We start from the raw sequence: 22,114 nt of genomic DNA on the forward strand, positions 1-22,114 counted from the left end.
AGAGTTTAGAAACATCAGCTTTATTTCAATAGCACCAAATGCAAACAGCTTTTCACTGAGGTAATGTTGTTAGAAGGAAAAAAAATTAAATGGTGACACACTGAAGGTTTATCAATACTATGGTCAATACTTTCTATTCAATGTGATATTACTGAGATCTAAATGGAGCCATGTATTCACTGAGTCACTGTATTGTGTGTCAAGCGACCTAATTTATATATTTCAGTTACAACTATAAAACATGGACATAGCACCAAAAAAGCAAGGTCACATTCGTGAAAAAAGGGAAATACATTTTTAAATGGATTTTCTAGAGAAAAACAAAACTAGTGTGTTAATTGGTAGAAAAATCTGTGTCAATAGTTGGCTAGATAGGTAACATACAAATTTCTGTAAAAATTAAACCCAATTTCTTACAATTTCACAATAAAAGTATTTCAACAACTAATTCATCTAATATAGCTAGAAGAAATCGAAGATTTGGAATTTAAAGAATTAATACTTAATTGGTGGGAGAGGGCGTTGGCACTTCCCATAATGCATCACTCTTGTCTCGCCAATGGAAAGACAGGTGTTTCCATCGCCTATATCTACTGAAAATTCGAAATGTGAAAAGGATTTTGCCTTCTGTGTTCCCGACACTACATAATGGTGGTATAAAATGTGTGTCGTTTGAGACCGTCCATTGAGTGATTAGGAACGTAAAGCACACGATAGCAAACCGTCTGTGTGTCCTAACTTGATATCGTCTCAACAGAAGAGTGACCCGATATTAAATTTTTGCATGTTCTGTCCAAAGCTGGGTTTCACAGTGTTTTGCTAAACTGAGCCGGGCAAAATCCTTCTGAACATTTGATCTGAGATCTCTATTTAACGTATATGGTGATGAGATAAATCCTATTTACCCGAGGGAAAGGAAAGATTTTAACATCGCGTATTAAGTGAAAACATCGGTCATAAGTCATGTTGATGACGTCATGTATATACCATTACTATACACCAATTTTCCATCCGATGTTCCTTGAGTTGTAACCTTCATACCATGTTATACTACGACCGACATTTAAAGGGATGTTTGAGGTCTTTGTTAGCAGGCTTGCCGGCATAACTCTAGAAACCACGCCCTCGGGTAAATTTTAGAAACTATACAGTATTGGTGTCTTCGTCGAACACACATACACAGAAGGCAAACATTTGCAATGCATTCTGGGAAGGTCGTAAACTGCCCTCTGAGTTCACAGCATGTACTTATCCTCTTACCGGGAAAACGAACAAACCTCTGCTTATGGAATAAATCTTCGAAAAGAAGATCACGTAATACCGATTAGTCTTTCTAGCATATAGTCATTCTGTTTCATAGTTTCAATACTTTTTTCAAAAGGATCAATACTAAAGTGACTTTGCAATACAGTCTAACAGTAACTGTAAGTTGTCTTACGGACTTGAAAGGTCTGTCCTTCCTAACGACAAAAAGGCGGTGATGTGAGAGCTTAGTTGTGTAAAAAAAAATCTCAATTCCCTTCCGGATTATGAAATATTTATATCATTTCTATACTGGTGAAAGAACAACATTGTAAAAATCTATTAACACGGAGCAAAAAAATAGAATCGAGGTTCTTCCAGATACAGCTCTCTTCAAGTGATCGGAGCGAAACCTTTTCGGGAAGGTAACTGACCTCGTTGAAATTATCCCATAATACTTCTTTGTAAGTTGATTTAATATCCTCAAATGAAAAGTGAAATTAACAATTTCGAAATAATCTTAAGCAGCATTAATGGTGATACAAAATTTTCGTTTTGCTTTAAAATCTCAAAAAGTCAACAAGCGACCATAATGATTTTGAATACTAAATAGCTTAGCCGTGAAGAGGAAAAGTTTCAAACGTTGTTGATTTTGGACCGGTTTTCCAATGAAATGGAAACAAGACTGGGTAACACATACCCAAATATGTAAAATCAACTACCCGCGAAATGAACTCCCTAGCCCTTGATATTTCTTCCCTGTGAAAGTGCTGCTAAGCCAGGTGAATAGTTGCAATATTCGCAATAGCCTGGGGGGCCTCGTGGACCCGGTCGACCCTGTATACCATGGTTACCTGGCTGGCCCGGGGGCCCGGGGGCTCCGTCACGTGCTGGGGCACTCAGCCCTACCGGACCGGGCGGACCTGTGATGGAATAAGACGAAAAATATGGGTGAGAAAAGCAGTGAGAAACACTGGTAAAGATGGCAAAGAAAGCCAATGTTAAGTGAAATATATTAAAATCAAACTAAATTCGGCTTTGAAACGAAAGTCCAGCTGGTCTTTTGAAACGGGGGGAGTCGAAATGTTTTTTTTCAAATTATCCCATTGAAGGAATTACTTTCCAATATCTTTAAAAGTCAAATACTGCGTATAGGTACTTCTTTAATATTTTGTCTGAGTGATTCAATATGGCATGGATAGAATGCTTATTACTTTCCGGACATATATTTAACATTATGGTTTCAGTCTAATTCAGTAAAGGGATACAATAGCATTTGCTAGAATATCAAACTTTCCCAAACAACTGAGCCTTTACCGGCTCGTCAACTGGTATTTGAGTTGGCAATAAATATGGACTTTATTTGTTGAAGGCGTGAAGAATTGTACCCATAAAGTTTCTGGTTTAATGCTAAAAGGTTGCTCCAGTAAAGTGACCCTGGAAGACTATACCTGATTGGCCAGGCGGTCCTTCTGGTCCCATCACACCCTTACCATCAGCACCAGGCCTGCCAACGTCACCAGGTTCACCTGAAATCATAACATTGAAGTCACACAAAGTTCTAGTGGAACGTCTTTTCCAAAAATCATCCAGATGCAACTTTGTCTTTTATAATGGAAACACATGGACAGGAACTGTGTTTATCCCGTGCAAAAAGATAACACTCATGGCTGATATTTTAGCAGGAAGAAGAAACTACTTAATATTTGGTGAAATACGATTGTCTTTCAGTGATTCTTCAACGTTGAATAACTCCTTTTCTGATCCGCTCAACTCTTGAAAGTCTTTAAAGTTTTTACCCTGCTTTCCTACTTTTCTAACAAAGTCTTTCTTATTCCTTAAACTACCTACAGAGCATTTCAAGTCACTCAGGACTCAGCGGGTCAATTGCTATACTTAAGGTTTAACAATGGTACAGCTAGATTACAGAAGTGCCTTACCTTTTTTACCCAGTGGGCCGATAAATCCAGGAAATCCACGAACTCCTCTGTTACCAGGTGACCCAGGAGGTCCCTGGACTCCCTGCTGGCCCTGTTCTCCCTGTTTGCCTGGGTCTCCTTGGGGTCCGGGAAATCCTCGCCCGGGTGGTCCTGGTGGACCTGTCAGCTTTGAAGCCACCACCGAGAGTTGCTCTGTTTTGCGCAAGTACGAATTTTGATGAATTCATTAGTGCTAATAACGACCATGTCACCGTTGGTTCAACGATTCACGTGAGAAGATAAAAATACTGCAATCTGTACAAAAGATCTGCACTATACATAACTCTGAGAATATATATCTATTCGTTTCTACTTCTCAATTTCAAAATTCTCATCGTTATTACACGTTCTCTTTCATAATGATTTTCACTGTTCGCAAATCATGACCAACGCCATAAAAACTTAGATGTTTTCAATCAATCAACTGACAATCACAGATAACTAGTTCCTGATAAAACGTCGTTCGACGACTTAGACAGTTCAAAATTTACACAGACGTGATAAAACACTTCAGCCATGAACATACTGGCACTAAACCCAACATATACTTAATCATGTTTGAGCTGTCGTATACCAGCGTATTTTCTCTCACCTGTTAGGATTCTGTTGATCATGTTTAAGAGTTTCTCATCGGACGGCGTTGCTCCCTGAAAGCAAATGTTATATACAGTTTGACCAATGTCATCATTACGTTTCATGGGTGACTTAACAATCATATATCATGTCAATCTATATTACCAAGCCCAATAGAGTAGGAGTAGCCAGACAGGAGATTTCGAAAAATGTAACCGAAGATACATATAGTAATGTTTTGTAAAAATGAAAATTTTGTCACGGAAAGAGAAATCTGTTTTTAACTGGCCTTAGACGATGATTTGCAAAATACCGCCCCCACCGCAAACCCACGCACATGCTCCCCCCCCCCCATCACAAAAAACCATCCTGAAACCTTTCGCTACCAGCTGTCTAATAATGAACTAAGGAAGGGTCTCGTCTATTTGCAAGGTATTCTCAGCTTTAAACCCTTGTCTGCCGACGATGAATAAATACTCCAAGTATGCACAGACGGTTGAAAGCAAGTCGCAAAGCTGAACACCATACTAGTCATGAGTTAAATTATTTCAAACAATTTCAGTTACGATGCACCGCGGTAGTTCCCCTAGGGCTGCATTCACAAATAACCGGGGGAGGGGCTGCAGGAAATGCGATTGAAATCTTTTTTTTTCAGATCCCCCTTCAGTGCCCTCAAAAATGTTCAAGTCCCCGGACTATATGATCAAATTTTTAAAGTCCCCCATAAGTATATTTCACTGTCATGACCGTCATTTGACCCAAACTTTTCTTCAACTGATTCAGAGTCAGAGCTATCTCTGTCACTGTTAGTATGCAGTGACAGTGAATAATTTTGACAATGTTTTTGTGCAGTGTATACAACTGCGTTCTTGGGCACCATTTTACAAGTGGTATAGCCACAAACTGATGACGTCAAAGATGTGCGTACTTATGGAAATGAGGTCAAAGGTTACGTTCTAAAAGGGGCGATAAATTATTTTGGGGGTAAGAGTTAGGAATGGGGGCTTGGAAACTTAGGGGGAAATGATTGAAAAGAAGGGTCCCAATTTTTTGCTATCTTCACTCCTTTCCCTCATTTTGTAGTATCCTATTACTCTATCCACGTCTTCTTCAGCCAGCCTGATACCTATGTGGAAGCAATGGTTGATTAATGACAAGGGAGAGAAGTGTTATTTTTAGTTACTTTTTTTTTCACAACAACTATAACGCTGCCGGGGGTCGAACCCAGCACCTCTAGCATGTGAAGCACTACCTATAACCTGTACTCCACGAGAGCAAGTTGCGAGAAAGGGATGCAATGTTTAATATAAACGTTAGGATGATAATGCTAAGCAGGAACTGATTAATTTATAATGTTCACTTGTAATGATTTGAAAGTCTTTTACGCATTTTACTTCTTTTATTGAATTTGTGCCTCTGCATTGATTGCTTTATTGCCTCTTTATTTTTTTCTCTACATTGTCGTGTTTGCTGTATGTGCAGATTTGTTATTGTTTGAATATTTTTCATATTATTTGTTTATTTGCACAGTTTAAGTATAAAATTGTTACTTGTTTAGGATGTTTTATATGTTTGAAAACTTTGCTTTTGACATTTATTATTGAATTTGTCATTTGCTGCCTTTTTACAATACGAAAGGTGTGTGTTTCGTTTTCGACAGGATACACTTTTATATAAAAGTGGTTCATCACTCAACATGTATGAAATGCAATATTTCATTACTATTGTAGATGAAAACGTGAACAACAATTCGTTGGATATGCCACGGAAATAACATAAAAATTCCACCCATCGACGAAGTGAATTAAATACAGAAGCAAACGAAATTCGCTGCAAATATAATAATTTAAGGTCCATACACTGTCACTAGCACTAACTTCGTCTGGTTTGTGCATTCCCAGTGTCACACATCAGCGGCAGTGGCCTCCTGAGTTGTAAACTTAGGCGTGATATTAGTTTTTAGACCGTCTCAAAACATTTGGCATAATATGGTGTTATGTGCAGAGTTGCAATGAATCGATGAAAAGGACTGACTGTAAACTTGAAGGACAGAGAATTGAAATATGTTGAACAAGTAAAATCCACGCCACAGCTTTATCGCCGAAACGCCTCCGCCACATGAACTCATAAAGATAAGTTGGAAATAAGTCTGAAGATGTGAAGCCAATCCAAGTTCGCATGGCATGCATCCACATGCCTTCAAAGGTGTTGGTGTGGGCGAAGGTTTTAGGATCCACAAAATGAAGACAATGATTAGCGGTGAAATGAGAGAACTGAGGAGACTTGGACAACCAAGAATAAGGCCCCTGTCACTCATCAGAATAATACTGTAACCTGGAGGAACAATTCGATAAAGCATTGGCATTACGTACGCCGGTCAACAGAAATTAAAAAGCAAGCACAAATATCGCGACCAATGACTCCAATCACCAAATGTCTGTCACTGTGTCGACTCAAGCTGTATTTGGACTTCCGGAACTTGAATTCATTATATATAGAGTTGTTTTTTTTACATCCGTGTATTCATAAATTTCCATAATACAGCCTGACTAAAAATCTATTGGGAGGCATGATCGCAAAGATAAAGGAAAAAATTTGTGGACTAAAATTAAACCAATCAATACCAGAGTTTGAACTAATGTACAGGTGTGATTCTCAGTCTGTAGAAGAAGTAATGCAAATGAAAACATACAAAGATTTTTTGACCCTCACATTGATTATTATTTGCATTTGAATGAACTCTCAATTCTGTTATGTAACTGTGTGCCGTCTTTGGCAACGGCTATATTGAAATGGGGTCAATATGGCCATTGCCGTTGCGGCCAGTTTGTACATGACAACACATTTTATGAATAAAACGTAAGAGGTGACATATTGTACCAGGAATGAGAAGGAATTATTGCCGAAACCACATGAACTAACTAACCCTAACCCTAAAAAGTCTGTGATGGTCTTCATTTGCTTGATTTTGTGTCGGGTGAAGCACAGTGGGAGCCAGGAATTGGGTTAGCTGACCAAATTGTCGGAACTCCGCTCGCTTCGCTCGCTCCGTTCCGACAATTTGGTCAGCTAACCCCAATTCCTGGCCCCTACTGTACTTCACCCGATACAAAAATTAAGCAGTCGGAAATTGTGACAGTGATTTGAAAAAAAAGTGCAAATTTATATCATTTTAACCTTATTAGTTAGTCAGTGCCGCAATTACGGGGCGTCTGTGTTTTGTGTACGGCGATTTTGACGTCATCAGTTTGTGGCTATACCACTTGTAAAATGGTGCCCGTTCTTGTTCTACTCTCTACATTTTGGACTCTAATTCAATTGTAGCCCAATACATATTTTATATACAGGCTTTGTCGACAAACTGAAAATTGTGTCTTTCAGCATGCTGTAGGGAAACAGCAAGAAACTGTATTTGATACGCTGCATAGAAATTATCAACATTATCAACAGTTGCAGCTTCTGCCCTGTTACTAGGCCTACATGTTTGTAATTTACGAAAAATCATAAATGTTTAGATTTTTTCGAGATAAAAGTCATGAAATGTGACAAAATTATTCTAGATTTTGTTTAATTATTACTAACAATGGGATGACATTAAAATGTTATTCATTTTTTCTTGAATTACCTAACAAACCTTGGGATCAGAAAATTTAAAAAGTAAAAGGGAAGCAAAAAATTTTCAGGTCCCCCATAAGCAGTGCAAAACTTTCAAGTTCCCCCTCTGCTACTCCCAAAATTTTTGATCCCCCGCAGATCTTCCAGCACCCTCCTTAAGTTTTTTGTGAACGCAGCCCAGTTAGAAATGCCGGTACTATGCAATGTAAAGTCCCAATGACCCAGTCTCCTATTCTGATACTTACGGGCAGTCCATGTTCTCCTTGTACACCTGGGAAACCACGTGGTCCTCTTTCTCCCCTCCGGCCAACATCACCTTGAAGTCCCGGCATACCTTGTGCACCCCTTGGACCCTGCATGCCAGTTTCACCTCGCTCGCCTTTGAAACCAACCTTCAGAGGAAGAAGGCGGTAAAGGAAATCAATGAAATGCAACCCTTTTACGTCTGCAATACTTTTTAATCATTTGTTGTTACAATCACCACCATTTCAAGTTCACAAATCCCTAAAATTTGGATATTATGATCACTGAACTGTTGTTAATAACAAACTGCTCCAAGTGTCTCTTAACGTGATAAAAGACCATACTCAGATAACGGAAATATCTTCCAATTGTCTGAGAGTCCTTCTGCTTAATAGTAACAGTGTCGTCCAATGTGGTGTCGAACGATGTATACAAGTGGAAATTGGTATACAGTTTAAATGAAAACAGATGGACTGACCAGTCTACAATGTTTATATTACGGCACACCAAAATTATTGCAATAATGTGTTTGCAAAGAGTATCAGTGTCAGAATAGAGTCTCCCCGAAAATTGGTTTTCAAGAGTCAATAGACTGGGTCACAATTGCACGAAGTTGAAATACAAAAAAGCCAAATAGTTGCTGTCACAAACAACGTTTATAACGTTTATGCGTATTGATACATAAACAATTCATGTCGAATAGCTGCATACTTACGGATGCAAAAAACAATCAGCTGACCAAGTACAGATGAGAAGACTGAAACAGTAAAAGCACAGAAGATATAATTTACTGAAGAGATAAATTAGTCACAGTTGAGTGAACTTACAGGTCCAGGTGGTCCAACAGGTCCTCTGTCTCCTTTCACTCCTTCCATACCTTCCATTCCCGGTAAACCGAACTCACCCTGAAGAAGGAAAGAAAAAAATCAATTAAGTTACAAACTTGTCTTGTGAAATGAATTGATTATTTAATATCAGTTATAATTAATGCGTGTCAATTTTTCGTCACATGAAATGCTGTCAATCATAAAACGAAATAATAATTGATGAATTAATTGATGGAAGGATGAATTAATGGATGTATAAATAAATAAATTAATGGAAGAAATAAATGAATGAATGAATAAATGGATGGATGGGCGGGTGGGTGGATGGATAGATGGACGACTGTAGAATGAATGAATGAATGAATGAATGAATGAATGAATGAATGAATCATGAATAAATGAATGAATTAATAAATTTTCACTTTGATTAGTATATATCGCCTGCACAAAGTTCCATTAATAGCAATAGTGGATAGCTTTGTCATACCATGTACTTTGTGTTCCCTATATCAGTTGCCTTCACAGTTCTTTGCTCTATTCCATGGAAACACGGTCTATATATCTGTGACATGGACGGCCATTTGTTGACCATAGAATTAATGTTCAAATATAAATTAACTTTTCAACATCGCAGTCGATGTTGACAAGTTGAACAGCTGTACTTCATAATGAACTGTAGTGGAATCCGAAAAATATTGAAAATGCCAAAAGGCACATTTTACTGTCGGCTCTAATGCTTTTTATAACCACTGTGAAACGTATTAATTATGTCCAGGCACTGTTTCTTTCTAGATGTGCTGTATTAATACTATAACCAAGTATGTTTTGCGTCCATGTACAATACCAAATTTCAGCTGAAACTCCAACAAAGTTGTTAGCTTGACATGTATAGAAAATGCAAACCTTTTCTCCTTTCTGACCCGTTACACCAGGAGCTCCCTACGGAAAGAAAGGATAATAAAAGTATTTAATGTGAACGTTTGCTTTCTCTGTCTGTCCCTTGCCAGTCAATCTCCCTCCCTCTCTCTCTCTCTCTCTCTCTCTCTCTCTCTCTCTCTCTCTCTCTCTCTCTCTCTCTCTCTCTCTCTCTCTCTCTCTGACACACATCAAATGATCGTCGAATTATTTTACCTGGAATCCAATTTTGCCAGTGTCACCCTTTTGTCCCTGTAGACCAATGGGGCCTGACTGTCCTTGAGGGCCCTGGTATAAGCACATGAATGAAAAGAGTGTAATACAACAAATGAACCGGTGACGAACAATACATGATGTATAAAATACATAGATTGGTTGATGGATGTTGACAGAAAGATTATGCAAAGAAATGGATCCTGATTCCATTCACTTCACCATTGTGTTGATAAAGCTATAGTATTGGTGAGACGAAAATTGGAAGATCAACTAGAAACTAAAGAAGCAGCACAAATGTATGCTTGCGGATAGAACTTGTCATAGAAACACAAACGAACAGAATCAGTTGCACGGAACAACAAAGTACTAAAAGTTGTTTGAACTTGAAAAGGGATAACACAGAACAAAGGGAACGGAATGAAAGAAGAATATTACAAATTCGTTAATATATTGAAAACTACCATCAACGAAATGACATCTGCCACAACAGATAACGACTGCAACGAATTCGAAAATTCGATGACAAAAGGCAAGTTTAATCGCTAATGCTGAAATAAACGAAATAAATTTTCGCCCGAAATCTATTTAGATCTATATTTAATACTAACCATTGGACCCTGAGCTCCATGGTCACCTTGTTTGCCAGGTGCACCACGTGATCCCTTATTACCCGTTGGGCCTTGCGCTCCCTGAACACCCGGGTTACCTTGGATACCCTGAAAAGATAAACATCATTCCGTTACAGAGTCGTCAACTTGAGTCATTGTAATCAGTTTTCGAATAAAATTATCAAAAACGAATCAAAATGCTGTCACATTAGAAAATCCCTGACAGCTATCATTTCACCTTCCAGTGAATGGCTTATTTTAATGGGGACGAGTCGCAGCAGGGTTACGCGTATACTGAGCAAAATTACCCGCTGCTATCTGGTGTGATTGAAGAAAACGATAAAACGATGTGTATTGTATATCGTAGAGATCTATACACCAGACCGCATATATCAGCCAGATAGATTAGCTAAAGTATCAGTACAGAAACCAGCTCAGTAGACACTTGGTAGTGCAATGAAGTCACAAATGAAAGTATTTTTACGAGTAGTAGTAGAATTGTGGCAAACAGTCACTCTTATGGATTAATTCCATCTTCTATTAAAACATATTCTTCTGCATGAAAGGATTTGGCGGTAAACTTCACCGGTCCTTTTTTGAAAATTAAAAATTAATTCTTTCCATGGGGTTAACACAAGGATAAATTTTGAATTTCAAATAACGATAAATATAGGGTAATTGTTTCTGTGATATTACAAATAGTACGGTGACCCCTGATTTTTATTTTTATTTTGAAAGAGAATAACTGAATGTCTTTGAGAAAAGTTTGAGCGCAAGCTTACGTGTTTCAGTTTCGATGCACGTACTTCCTGAACTTCACGCATAGTTAATTAGAGACTTGTCTGGTGAACTGCCCGACATTGGAGGTGAGAAGGATGCATGGTTTAGACACGTGGTTCGGACAATAATATAAATGCATTTTAACCCTCATGAGATAACCCATGGAAGTATAAACGCCTTCTATCTCGCATAAGACAACCCACGACAGTATAAATGCCTTCTATCCCGCGTAAGATAACCCACTACAGTATAAATGCCTTCTATTCCGTGTTACCCACGACAGTATAAATGCCTTCTATCCCGCATAAGATAACCCACTAGAGTATGCCTTCTATCCCGTTTAAGATAACCCACGACAGTATATATGCCTTCTATCCCGCGTAAGATAACCCACTACAGTATATATGCCTTCTATCTCGCGCAAGGCAACCCACGACAGTATAAATGCCTTCTATCCCGTGTAAGATAACCCACGACAGTATGCCTTCTATCCCGTGTAAGATAACCCACGACAGTATATATGCCTTCTATCCCGCGTAAGATAACCCACGACAGTATATATGCCTTCTATCCCGTGTAAGACAGTATAAATGCCTCCTATCCCGTGTAAGATAACTCATGGAAGTATAAATGTCTTCTATCCCGTGTAAGATAACCCATGGAAGTATAAATGCTCTCTATCCCGTGTAAGATAACCCACGACAGTATGAATGCCTTCTATCCCGTTTAAGATAACCCACGACAGTATAAATGCCTTCTATCCCGTTTAAGATAACCCATGGCAGTATAAATGCCTTCTATCCCGTTTAAGATAACCCATGGCAGTATAAATACCTTCTATCCCGTTTAAGATAACCCATGGCAGTATAAATACCTTCTATCCCGTTTAAGATAACCCATGGCAGTATAAATGCCTTCTGTCCCGTTTAAGATAACCCATGGAAGTATAAATGCTCTCTATCCCGTGTAAGATAACCCACGACAGTATGAATGCCTTCTATCCCGTTTAAGATAACCCACGACAGTATAAATGCCTTCTATCCCGTTTAAGATAACCCATGGCAGTATAAATGCCTCTATCTTATCTATCTTATTCTATCTATTTTACTTCACCGCAATTGAAACATTTAAATGTTTGAAAGGGTATGGTCCACAGTATTTATCTGATTTGTTTACCGCTCAGAGTGATGTACATAGTCATCATACACGGTCTACTTCTCGCCAGGATTCTTATGTACCTAGATGCTTCTCTAAATATGGTCAACGTAGCTTTCAATACCGTGCTGCCAAACTGTGGAATGCTTTACCAATTGAAATCAAACAAACTACTGTTCTGTACACCTTTAAATCTGACTTGAAAGATTATGTGAAAATGAATGTTCCTTTGTAGATGTAATTATTGTAATTTTGCTTGAGCCCCGATGAAAATTACTGTACAAGTAACTCGGCCGCTCAATAAAAGTGTAAATAAAAATAAAAATAAATAAATATCCCGTTTAAGATAACCCATGGCAGTATAAATGCCTTCTATCCCGTTTAAGATAACCCATGGCAGTATAAATACCTTCTATCCCGTTTAAGATAACCCATGGCAGTATAAATGCCTTCTATCCTGATAACCCATGGCAGTATAAATGCCTTCTATCCCGTGTAAGATAACCCACGACAGTATAAATGCCTTCTATCCTGATAACCCACGACAGTATCCCTTGGCAATATCTTACCGGTACTCCTCTAGGCCCTCTTCCTCCAGTTTCCCTTCCTTACCCTGATTTCCCTTCACACCCACTGGTCCCTGAGGTCCTCGTAACCCCGGTATTCCCTGGAAAAATAAACAACAATTTTGCTTCATATCCCAAACGAATTCACCTTATCATCATTGTTGTTGTTGACAAATGAAATTAACACTTTTTTGTCCCTTTTCACATTCCTGGTGTATGTCAGTGGAAAGCAAAGCTCCGATGTACATTGAACTTCAGATGGAAATATCGACACAGCGTGATTTCAATCACACTGGCAACTTCGGAAATATTTACTAAAGGTTGAATGATACCAGAGACGTAAACAAGAAGGACAGCAAAAGGGAAAACCATACAGTGAAAAAAAGGCAAAATGGAAAATCTCAGAAATTATGTTCATAAATGAAATGGGAATGTGATCATCAAGTAGCACTTGAAATATACGTCAGGAAGACTGATGGGAATACAGGAAAAGACACAAACAGACACAGTTGCAGAAAGTCAGAAAAAACAGTGAAAATTCGAAATAAATATAGATATACGAATTTTTGCATACCGGAAGTCCGTCTTTTCCAATTGGTCCAACAGGACCAACATCTCCTTGCGTTCCCTTAGCACCCTGTGGTCCTGGGGCGCCATTCATACCATCAACACCAGCTGATCCCTTTGTAAGGAGAAAGATAAGATAATGAGAACACCTCATAATTCTCTCTCTCTGTCTCTCTCTCTGTCTCTCTGTCTCTCTGTCTCTCTCTCTCTCTCTCTCTCTCTCTCTCTCTCTCTCTCTCTCTCTCTCTCTCATCATTTACATGTATCATCATAATCATGGCATAACACTCATCACTGCCATCATCATGATTATGGCGATATTGTCATGACAATATTTAAATTTCTCTAGTGAATATATAGCAAATATTTACCTTGTCCCCCTTGGGTCCAGTCAGTCCATCGAGTCCATCTTTTCCAGATGGCCCCTACAAAACAAACATGTAATGGGCATATCAAAGTAATAGAGAAATTTTGTAAATTAAATCCCGAGTCGATGCACTTGGCAATGGAATGGTCAATGTCAAATTCACATAATTAAATGCAAGTAAATTACATACGTTAACGTAAGAATGGACTACAATATAGTGGCTCCTGGAGCTGTTTTCGTCCGGATATATCCCCATGTCGTACATTTTGTCCGGCGAGAAAGCTCGTGCAGTTTCATTGTCAAAATTAATGCATAACTGTCAACTATGTGATCAGTAAGTTGAATGGCAAACATAAAACATGGACGTATAGTAATCAATTAATGCCATCTCCAGACCTATGATTATGGCATTCGAGTGAGATAGAAAAAATGCCAAAGTCTAAAGCCTGAGTTTGATTTTGAAGTTTCATTGAAATCTCTACCTGGCAGTAAGATCGCTAGTGATTGGGAAATAGACCGTAGTATAGAGAGGAGGAGATGGAATTAATGGTCCCAATCTTGAATTATTAAATCTTACCACGTCTTATTAACTTTGAAAAAGAAATCAGTCACACTGCACCTTTACTGTCTTGTTAAATGTTTGCTCATTCAACTCACAACAATAATACAAAATCTTATCTGACAACAACAAGCTGACAAGAAATTAATTATAATTTTACTGACCTGTTCACCTTTAGATCCAGGTTCACCTACAGCACCACGTTGTCCTTCGATACCCTTCGGAAAGAAAGAAAAAATGTTATCTCTCTCTCTCTCTATCTATCTATCTATCTATCTGTCTATCTATCTATATATCTATCTATCTATTTATCTATCTATCTATCTATCTATCTATCTATCTATCTATCTATCTATCTATCTGCCCTTATGTCTGTCTGTCTGTCTGTCTGTCTGTCTGTCTGTCTGTCTGTCTGTTTGCCTCAGTATCTACCAATCCGTCCACGAGAATACCCACATACTAGTACAGAATGTACTCGACGATCGATCAAAACAGTTATTTCTTAATACATGTATGATTGCTCATCCTTCAATTTCATTTATGAATTGATAGAAGGATGTTTAATTTGAATGTTGTCTTCAATTAACGAGCACAGCTCAAAGAGATATTAACGAAAGAAAGAAACTAAGAATGGGAAAACGGTATATCATTATTTAACTTACTCGTGGTCCCATGGGTCCTGGCATACCAATAGTTCCTTGAAAACCTTGCTCTCCCTACACATTGTGAAAAATTTGTGTAAAGAATGACGATTGCAGGCATTTCAACCAAAGTGTCGCATTTGCATAAATTCTTGGCCCGTGTACAGTGTACCTCATTATGTACATTGTACGGAGTAAACTTAAATGTACAAACTGTTCATTTTCACCGGTCTCCTCAGATAGAGATTTAAAAAATGAATCAGTAGGCACTGTATCCACTATCTAGCAGGACAATGTGAAATATACACCGAGAAAAACATTTTAAAAAGCGACGCCAGATATAAAAAACTGTACGACTTCATACTTGGTTAGACGGAAATGTTTGTTTGTGGCTTTGAGCTACTCACAATTTCTCCCTTTTCTCCAGGCGGTCCAACGTCACCTCGTCTGCCTGGTGTTCCCTGTACGAAGGTGGAGAGTCAAGAGTATTTCACAATTGATTAAGATTTACACTAGGGTCTGGTAACATTCCTCTAAAAATGTTCACTTTATATTTTGTCAGTCTCTCCCCTCCCTCCCTATCCCCCCTCTCACTCCCCCTCCCTCCCCCCCCTCTCTCTCTCTCTCTCTCTCTCCCCCCCCTCTCTCTCTCTCTCTCTCTCTCTCTCTCTCTCTCTCTCTCTCTCTCTCTCTCTCTCTCTCTCTCTCTCTCTCTCTCTCTCTCTCTCTCTCTCTCTCTCTCTCTGGATAGCGACATGGAAATTAGCAACATTCCCGAGCAGCAATATGAAAAGCTCTGCATTAAAATGGTCCAAATATCTTCTTGTCACCACAAAACTCCTCTAACTTTGCCTCTCCCTCCCGAAAATCCCCTCAAACAACATACAAAGTGCCCTCACGCTGAGTGTAATCCAAACCATTCGCTTGGCAAAAGAATATTATTTCCCCGCTCATCGACCACTCAAAAATTTTCGATCCAGCGCGTTTCTCCAGCCACTGGTATTCAAGCATATTTGCACTCGAAGAGTGATATTAGCTGAGTTGTTTCTGTTCAGCCAAGTCCCTCTGTCGCTTGCTGTCGATGTCTTGTTTCTGCTGGCTATCTATCTGTATCTGTCCCCTCCCTCCAAATCTCTTTCCCCACCCAGAAGTAGAACCGACATATCATAATACATTATCTTTAATACAGTGCACTCACATCGATACCGTCTCTACCACGGGGGCCTGGGTTTCCTTTCTGTCCATTTCGGCCCTGTTAACGAAGTATGAAAACATTTTAGGACTTATGCTGTGTTCCTAGCCTAGACGCCATTCCCCGCTTTTGGCCTTCGTCCGAGTGTGGACGAAGAAGGCCAAAAGCGGAGAATGGGGTCTAGGCTACCGTGTTCCATACGATCAGAACGAATTGTAGTCATAAAAAAAACAGAAAAAGAGATCGATCGCTGCCTAAACAATATTTGACATTAACAAAGCAAAATTTCACCATCATTCAAAATATCATGTGTAGGGAGTATATTTGTACTGACTTGAACTATTTCGTATTTGCAATCAACAGGTTAATTATAATTAAATGCTCATTTGTGCTGAAAAGTTATTGAAAGCCTTGGTTGTTGGAAAATGGCAATGTACACATATTCATCATATACAATGAACATTATAAATGACTATCAGGGAAAAGTGATTCTGGCAACTATTTCTTAAAGGCCTTTATTTATTTATTTATTTATTTATTTATTTGTTTGTTTGTTTGTTTGTTTGTTTGTTTATTCGTTTATGTATTTTTATTATTTCTCAGGGGTTTTTAGATTCTCAAAGGCTGTATAAGTGTATACATGTTTATACTAACTTACCGGGTCTCCCGCTAAACCAGCCTTGCCTGGAGCGCCAGGGTCGCCTTTATGTCCCTGTGGATAGCAGTGCATACGTGACTACCTTAAAAAACCTGGTACTGCCGTCAGATAAAGTATATTTGTTGAGTTTCTAACCGGCATTATACATCGACAATCTCGTCTTTCACAGAAATTTAAAATCTTTGGCTTTTTACGATATTTTTGATGACATCTTAAGCAAAAATAAATCATGAGCAAAATTAAGCCATGTGATTCAGGGTATTATGGGTAAAAATGATCAGGCAACCGTTTCATGTTACACTGATACAATAGTGAGTGATGATTATATTGTTATGATATAATCTGTTATCGAAGACAAAGTATGTTTTATCAGTTTCTATGCAGCGAAACCTGTGGTGATCGATAAGAACTGAAGTAGGTAAAAAACATTAACTAAGTTTGCAATTTGACGAACTACAGTTAACATCGTGTAAGAACTACGGCTGTGTGCTGTGTATTACCGTGCAAATAATTTTAAGTGTGAACTACAGTAAAGCATTGGAGGAACGAAACAAGCAGGTATGGGTGCGAAACTCTACATTGCCGGGAACTGCTCTATTCATGACGTCATAAACAGCACAAAACCGTACTGTGCTATTCACAATGAAATCAAAACCAAACATCACATGTCTTTACTGTTACATGGATCACATTTAGGGAACATCTGTTTTATATTTTTTCCTCGATGTTCTCAAAATAAACCTGATAAAATGCCAATTCACGTTTTATATATTGAAAGTGCGAAATATAAACGCATCGTGCTTTGTAATACAATGAAGTGAATTTCATGAACCACACACATTTATATCTATGCCTAATGATAGTATTGACGTAAGATGTTTAGAATTCGTTCGACAAGGTTTTAAGTTAAGGTATTGATGACAATGAACTTCTATTCTATGAAGTCTAACATCTTAAACTTGCTGAATGATGTTGATCTATTTTAAAATTCCTCATTGATAGTTTTTTCAGTCGTGGGTAGATTTCAATTCTATGTGGGTGTCGACACTCATAAAGTCTGAAAAAAACTAAACACACCATGAATGGAATTACTTGAACAGCAGAGTATCGATTAACCTTCGAAACTTTCTCATTATACATTCGTTGTACTTTTAACCAAAAGATAAAGATTAATGAACTGTTCTGTGTTTGTGCCTGCCTCAAAATTTTAGCTCCTTTTCTTGCCGATCAGATTGAACAAAAGGCTGGCTATCAGTGTCTTAGAGTATGACTTATAAAGCAAGGGCAAATATATGTAAACAGAAGTTCACGGCCACATCTCTATGCCACGCATTGAGGATACTGAAGTGTGGGGTAGCATATCAAATCATTTGTGATTAACTGGCTAGTCATTATGACGATGAGGCGAAACATTAAACACGAACTTAAACATGAGACCCGAACTTCAACCAGTCTTTCCCGTAGATCAGGTATCTCTTTTAAGTTTCAGTTTTAATCAGCTTTCAGATCGAAAGGAGAACTTGAGGCCCTCGGGTGTATTACAAAAATGATGTCAAGAGACAAAGATTTTGTCTCGGCAGTCACTAATATTTTGTACTTATAACAGTTCCTTCAAATCCTCTCAAAGATGACCATCTGAACACATACATTAAACTTGAGGACAACAGATGTTGTATTTTAACACCCAAACATCATAACACGTGCATATTCGGACCGCGAACTGGAGTTTTTACAGACTTAGTCGACACTGGCAAAACGCAGAATGTGACACACTCCATCGAATACGTGTGCCATTATAAGCTCAACTCAAGCTTGGATCGAATTCCGTGCAGTGTTTAAACAGGTGCGAGAACTTCTACAGCGTTTTTACCATCTACGGCAAAACTTAGGGAACACTTCATTGTACGCTACGTCTTTATTGCAGTCTCTATCACAGTTGGTGCAGGTGCAATCTACGGTTGCAGTGGGTATCTACTACGTTGGTGCACTATGGGTTATGCACGTACAACTACACGCGTGCAGTTATCCTCATAGACCACGCTTACCTTGTATCCGGGTAAACCAGGCACGCCTTGTCGGCCTGGATGACCTCGCAGACCCTGAAACGGTAAACATTAGTCAACCACATGTAATATGTCATGTATTATTTCCTATGACCTTTCTCACTCACCTTTAAACCAGGAATGCCGGGAACTCCAGGAGAACCAGGTTCTCCTATGTCACCCTACGAAGACGTATAAGTATTCAGAAAAATGGCATTATTGAAAAAATGTGAATTGCAGTTGGTGAGATCATTCTAGGCATGTGCTTAGCTAATTAATTGTGTACTGCGTCGAGAGAGAGTATTAAAGCTTACTTTGTAAGAATATTGAGTAACCTAAAGTATTGGGGGCAGGTCTTAGTGACGCTCATACATTTTGATTTAAAAGGAAAGTGCCTGCAAAGTTAACGTTTTGGTGTTATTCTGGATTTATTTTCACCGAAAGTTCCTGACTGTCACTTTCTGACGCAATGTCATATTAGCCATATCACAAGATCAAATACGTGGTGTAAAGAAATACATGAATTCTGGATTCACTTTAACATTGATGGCAGTAAGTGTTACCAACACATGATACATGCTTTAACAAACGGATTTTAGGTAGTTTATCCTGTGTCACCCTGTGCTCGGAAAACAATAGAAGGTGGTGTTTTAGGTTGCTAAACTCACAAGCTAAATAAAAATACATAAAATAATGAAATTATACAAAATAATTCCTTTAGAAAACCGTCAAATTACTTCTTTAGGCTTCATCCGTCTGTCAGAGTTGGCTGTAATCTTACATGAATCATGATTCAATGTTACATTTCATGTCAATCTGTCATGCATGTCAAATCAACACTGACAAAACAGAAATTTACATCGCTACGCTAAAAGTCTATGTAGGACGATACTTTTGGCTTATAAAGCATGGTGCAACATGATTTCAAGAAAAGTAAAAGTATGAAAAGTTGTCTTCATTAAAATCACTGCCAATATTAAAATAACTACAAATTATTGTAAAGATGGAAAACGTCTTTCGTCCTACCCTGATAGCCTGCAGATTGGCTCCGTTGTACACTGCACCCGGTGATCCCTGTGAGAATAAGTACGGAGATTTTGGAGGGAATGAAACAGTGTAATTCAAATTTAGCCAACATGACTTCTAAATGACGACGAAGATGGATTACCAAAGATTTATGGACTGTTTTTTACGAACATGTTTTACTTTTACCTTTCCGTCTTATATCAGCAAGTTTTCTTTCTTTATATCCAAGAGCGCGCTTGTCAATTTTTCATCACAAAGGAAAATCAAAGTAAAGAAAAAATAAAACTTACTGGTGGGCCAGGAGGACCTGCCGGGCCCTGGAAACCTCTTGGTCCCGCTTGACCCTGAAAAAAGTATCAGATTATCATATCACCGATAAGCATTATATTGATTCTTTGCAAAAAAAGGTTAACTTTGCCTTACTGCGTTGATTACTTATTTTCCTTTATTTACACCAAATGTTCTCTGGTTGTAAAGTTACCAGCATGGAGAGCTAAAAAATATTTCCCTGACACGCAGACGTTGTGCCAAGTAACATAAAAGTTATCGTTAATGTTTTGTTGAATACTTACCGGTGGACCGACAGGGCCTGGCGCTCCGTATTCACCTCTGTCACCTTTAGGACCCTAACGGAGGAGGAAATAAACTTGGTCAAGTAGCGCCTTCACTCCTGTCAGGTAATTTCGAATAATTTGTACCCTCCCTATATTATGATTACACATAATACGTATAAAATGCAAAGGAAATACCATAAGAAATACGTACAGCAGGTCCATTTAATCCAGGCAAACCTAGTGGACCTCGTGGGCCTTGCAGTGTACCGGCCAGAGCTTGCAGTTCCTGGGGAAAATAAAATCAAAAGACAAGAAATGAATGGGATATTCATAGTAATCAACCTTTGAATAGTGAAAGACGAACAGAATCACACTGCTTACAATTTCGATAAAACACATAACACAGAGACATTTTCAATCTTACTGATCACACCGTACCAATGAATCCTGCACTGGTCACATAATACCAAATTGAATTCTGCAAAACACGTACTCATCTAATCACGTACATCAATCCATTCATCTAGTAAGCCAACAAACTCGACCAGGCCGCTCTTTTAGCAAACCATTTTTTAACTTGAAAGTATTGGTATAATTTATCATTCCGTCAAAATTCGATCTACTTATACTTACTTTAGGTGAAACTGGTTCCCCTGGTGATCCAGGCAATCCCGGGTTACCCTGTAGGGCAAAGAATTCGTTTATGTGGTTTTAATTCTTTATTCTCCTTTGAAAGTTGTATTTAGTTATGCAATTATAAAGCTGATAACAAACCTGCCCTTTTAGTTGGTAAGTATACTATGCCAGCAAATAACGTAAAGAGTCGTTTTAATGAATAAATATTATTCGCTTTACCACAACGTAATATTTCAGTTTGTACAAGATGTTTTCATTTTGATAAACTTGCATAATACTTCAAGTACCAAACAATTAGCAGGAAGGTTGTATATTTCACCTTCTGTCCTTGAGGTCCTGGCTCCCCTGGTCGTCCATCCTGACCCTGAAACATAAGTTGTGAATGACGGAGAAATTAACCATGACATGTAAAGCGTATCTTGATACAATACAAGAAGACCACACAAATTTTAATCTCCATGGTTAATCTTAAATCAGATCTGTGTAAGTTTCCAAGGTGATAATTATCGGTTCACTGATACTTACGTTTAATCCAGGAAGTCCAGGTGGTCCCTGTGCTCCTACAGTTCCTTGTATGCCCTGCAAATTTAAATAATTACAAATAATACTAACGCCCTCTAAGAAGTATTGCAAGGAAGTGCAACAGCCTTTTCGAAAGTTTTGGTTTACCAAAAGTCTATAGTATTAGAGCACCAGTAAAACAAACCATGAAATGCATCTGTAATTGTACACTTACCTGTAAACCTGGTGCTCCTGGTTCGCCTTGAGATCCCTGTGTACAAATAAGTATGTAGATCATGCATATTTTATATCATTAAAAATGGACAAATTAGCGATCATCAAGCATCTCTTTCTGAAAATATGTGAGCAGGAAGTCCAGATGTACTTTTAACAGAAATGTTTGAAGAAAATGGGAGAGGACACAGCTGTTGAGGAAATCTTTGAAGCATTTTAGAAATCAGCGAAGAGATTTGTGAGGACTAGTTAGACAGTAAAGAAATTATCTGTATACTACCAATCGAAAAGAACACTCGAAGCATATTTATAAAAGAAACATTTGTACAGATATTCACAACGTTAGCTTAACCGATACATCTATTTATTTACGAGAAGAAGTATCTACGACAAGCGATTACTATCATGTGGATCATGG

The 22,114-nt window shown here is 38.3% G+C and overlaps 2 protein-coding genes across 4 annotated transcripts in view; both read right to left on the bottom strand.

The window, feature by feature from the left end:
* The window catches only part of LOC139132838 (collagen alpha-1(IX) chain-like), a 36,672-nt gene continuing 14,558 nt past the window's right edge, over positions 1-22,114 (bottom strand). For 2 of the 3 annotated variants that reach the window (XM_070699155.1, XM_070699153.1), the window contains 26 exons: positions 21,698-21,733; positions 21,487-21,540; positions 21,281-21,325; positions 20,959-21,006; positions 20,537-20,611; positions 20,344-20,397; positions 20,062-20,115; positions 19,772-19,819; positions 18,874-18,927; positions 16,704-16,757; positions 16,052-16,105; positions 15,261-15,314; positions 14,875-14,928; positions 14,377-14,430; positions 13,658-13,711; positions 13,294-13,401; positions 12,723-12,820; positions 10,219-10,326; positions 9,611-9,682; positions 9,383-9,418; positions 8,480-8,557; positions 7,655-7,801; positions 3,814-3,868; positions 3,183-3,374; positions 2,694-2,771; positions 1-2,165 (listed from right to left, as the gene is read on the bottom strand). In XM_070699155.1, coding sequence (XP_070555256.1) covers positions 9,403-9,418; positions 9,611-9,682; positions 10,219-10,326; positions 12,723-12,820; positions 13,294-13,401; positions 13,658-13,711; positions 14,377-14,430; positions 14,875-14,928; positions 15,261-15,314; positions 16,052-16,105; positions 16,704-16,757; positions 18,874-18,927; positions 19,772-19,819; positions 20,062-20,115; positions 20,344-20,397; positions 20,537-20,611; positions 20,959-21,006; positions 21,281-21,325; positions 21,487-21,540; positions 21,698-21,733 — 1,194 coding nt within the window. In that variant the 3' untranslated portion in view covers positions 1-2,165; positions 2,694-2,771; positions 3,183-3,374; ... (2 more) ...; positions 8,480-8,557; positions 9,383-9,402. Of the gene's footprint in view, positions 2,166-2,693; positions 2,772-3,182; positions 3,375-3,813; positions 3,869-7,654; positions 7,802-8,479; positions 8,558-9,382; positions 9,419-9,610; positions 9,683-10,218; positions 10,327-12,722; positions 12,821-13,293; positions 13,402-13,657; positions 13,712-14,376; positions 14,431-14,874; positions 14,929-15,260; positions 15,315-16,051; positions 16,106-16,703; positions 16,758-18,748; positions 18,803-18,873; positions 18,928-19,771; positions 19,820-20,061; positions 20,116-20,343; positions 20,398-20,536; positions 20,612-20,958; positions 21,007-21,280; positions 21,326-21,486; positions 21,541-21,697; positions 21,734-22,114 lie in introns of all 3 variants that reach the window. The other variant, XM_070699154.1, reaches the window with a different exon arrangement.
* LOC139132667 (collagen alpha-1(IX) chain-like) lies at positions 1,981-9,050 on the bottom strand. The gene is made up of 7 exons (XM_070698934.1): positions 8,967-9,050; positions 8,480-8,557; positions 7,655-7,801; positions 3,814-3,868; positions 3,183-3,374; positions 2,694-2,771; positions 1,981-2,165 (listed from the first exon to the last, which is right to left on the bottom strand). The coding sequence occupies exons 1-7, from the start codon at positions 9,048-9,050 to the stop codon at positions 1,981-1,983; spliced, it is 819 nt and encodes a 272-aa protein (XP_070555035.1).

The sequence above is a fragment of the Ptychodera flava genome, chromosome 5 (assembly GCF_041260155.1).
Source record: "Ptychodera flava strain L36383 chromosome 5, AS_Pfla_20210202, whole genome shotgun sequence".
Classification (NCBI taxonomy): domain Eukaryota; kingdom Metazoa; phylum Hemichordata; class Enteropneusta; family Ptychoderidae; genus Ptychodera; species Ptychodera flava.

Bases quoted from the DNA above. Each gene is read 5' to 3' on its own strand.
- LOC139132667 (XM_070698934.1), bottom strand. From the start codon at position 9,050: ATGTCACAGATATATAGACCGTGTTTCCATGGAATAGAGCAAAGAACT. The intron at 7,802-8,479 runs GTAAGTTCACTC...CTTCCTCTGAAG, and splicing joins CTGTTGGACCACCTGGACCT to GTTGGTTTCAAAGGCGAGCG. The intron at 2,166-2,693 runs GTATAGTCTTCC...ATTCCATCACAG, and splicing joins AGGACCGCCTGGCCAATCAG to GTCCGCCCGGTCCGGTAGGG.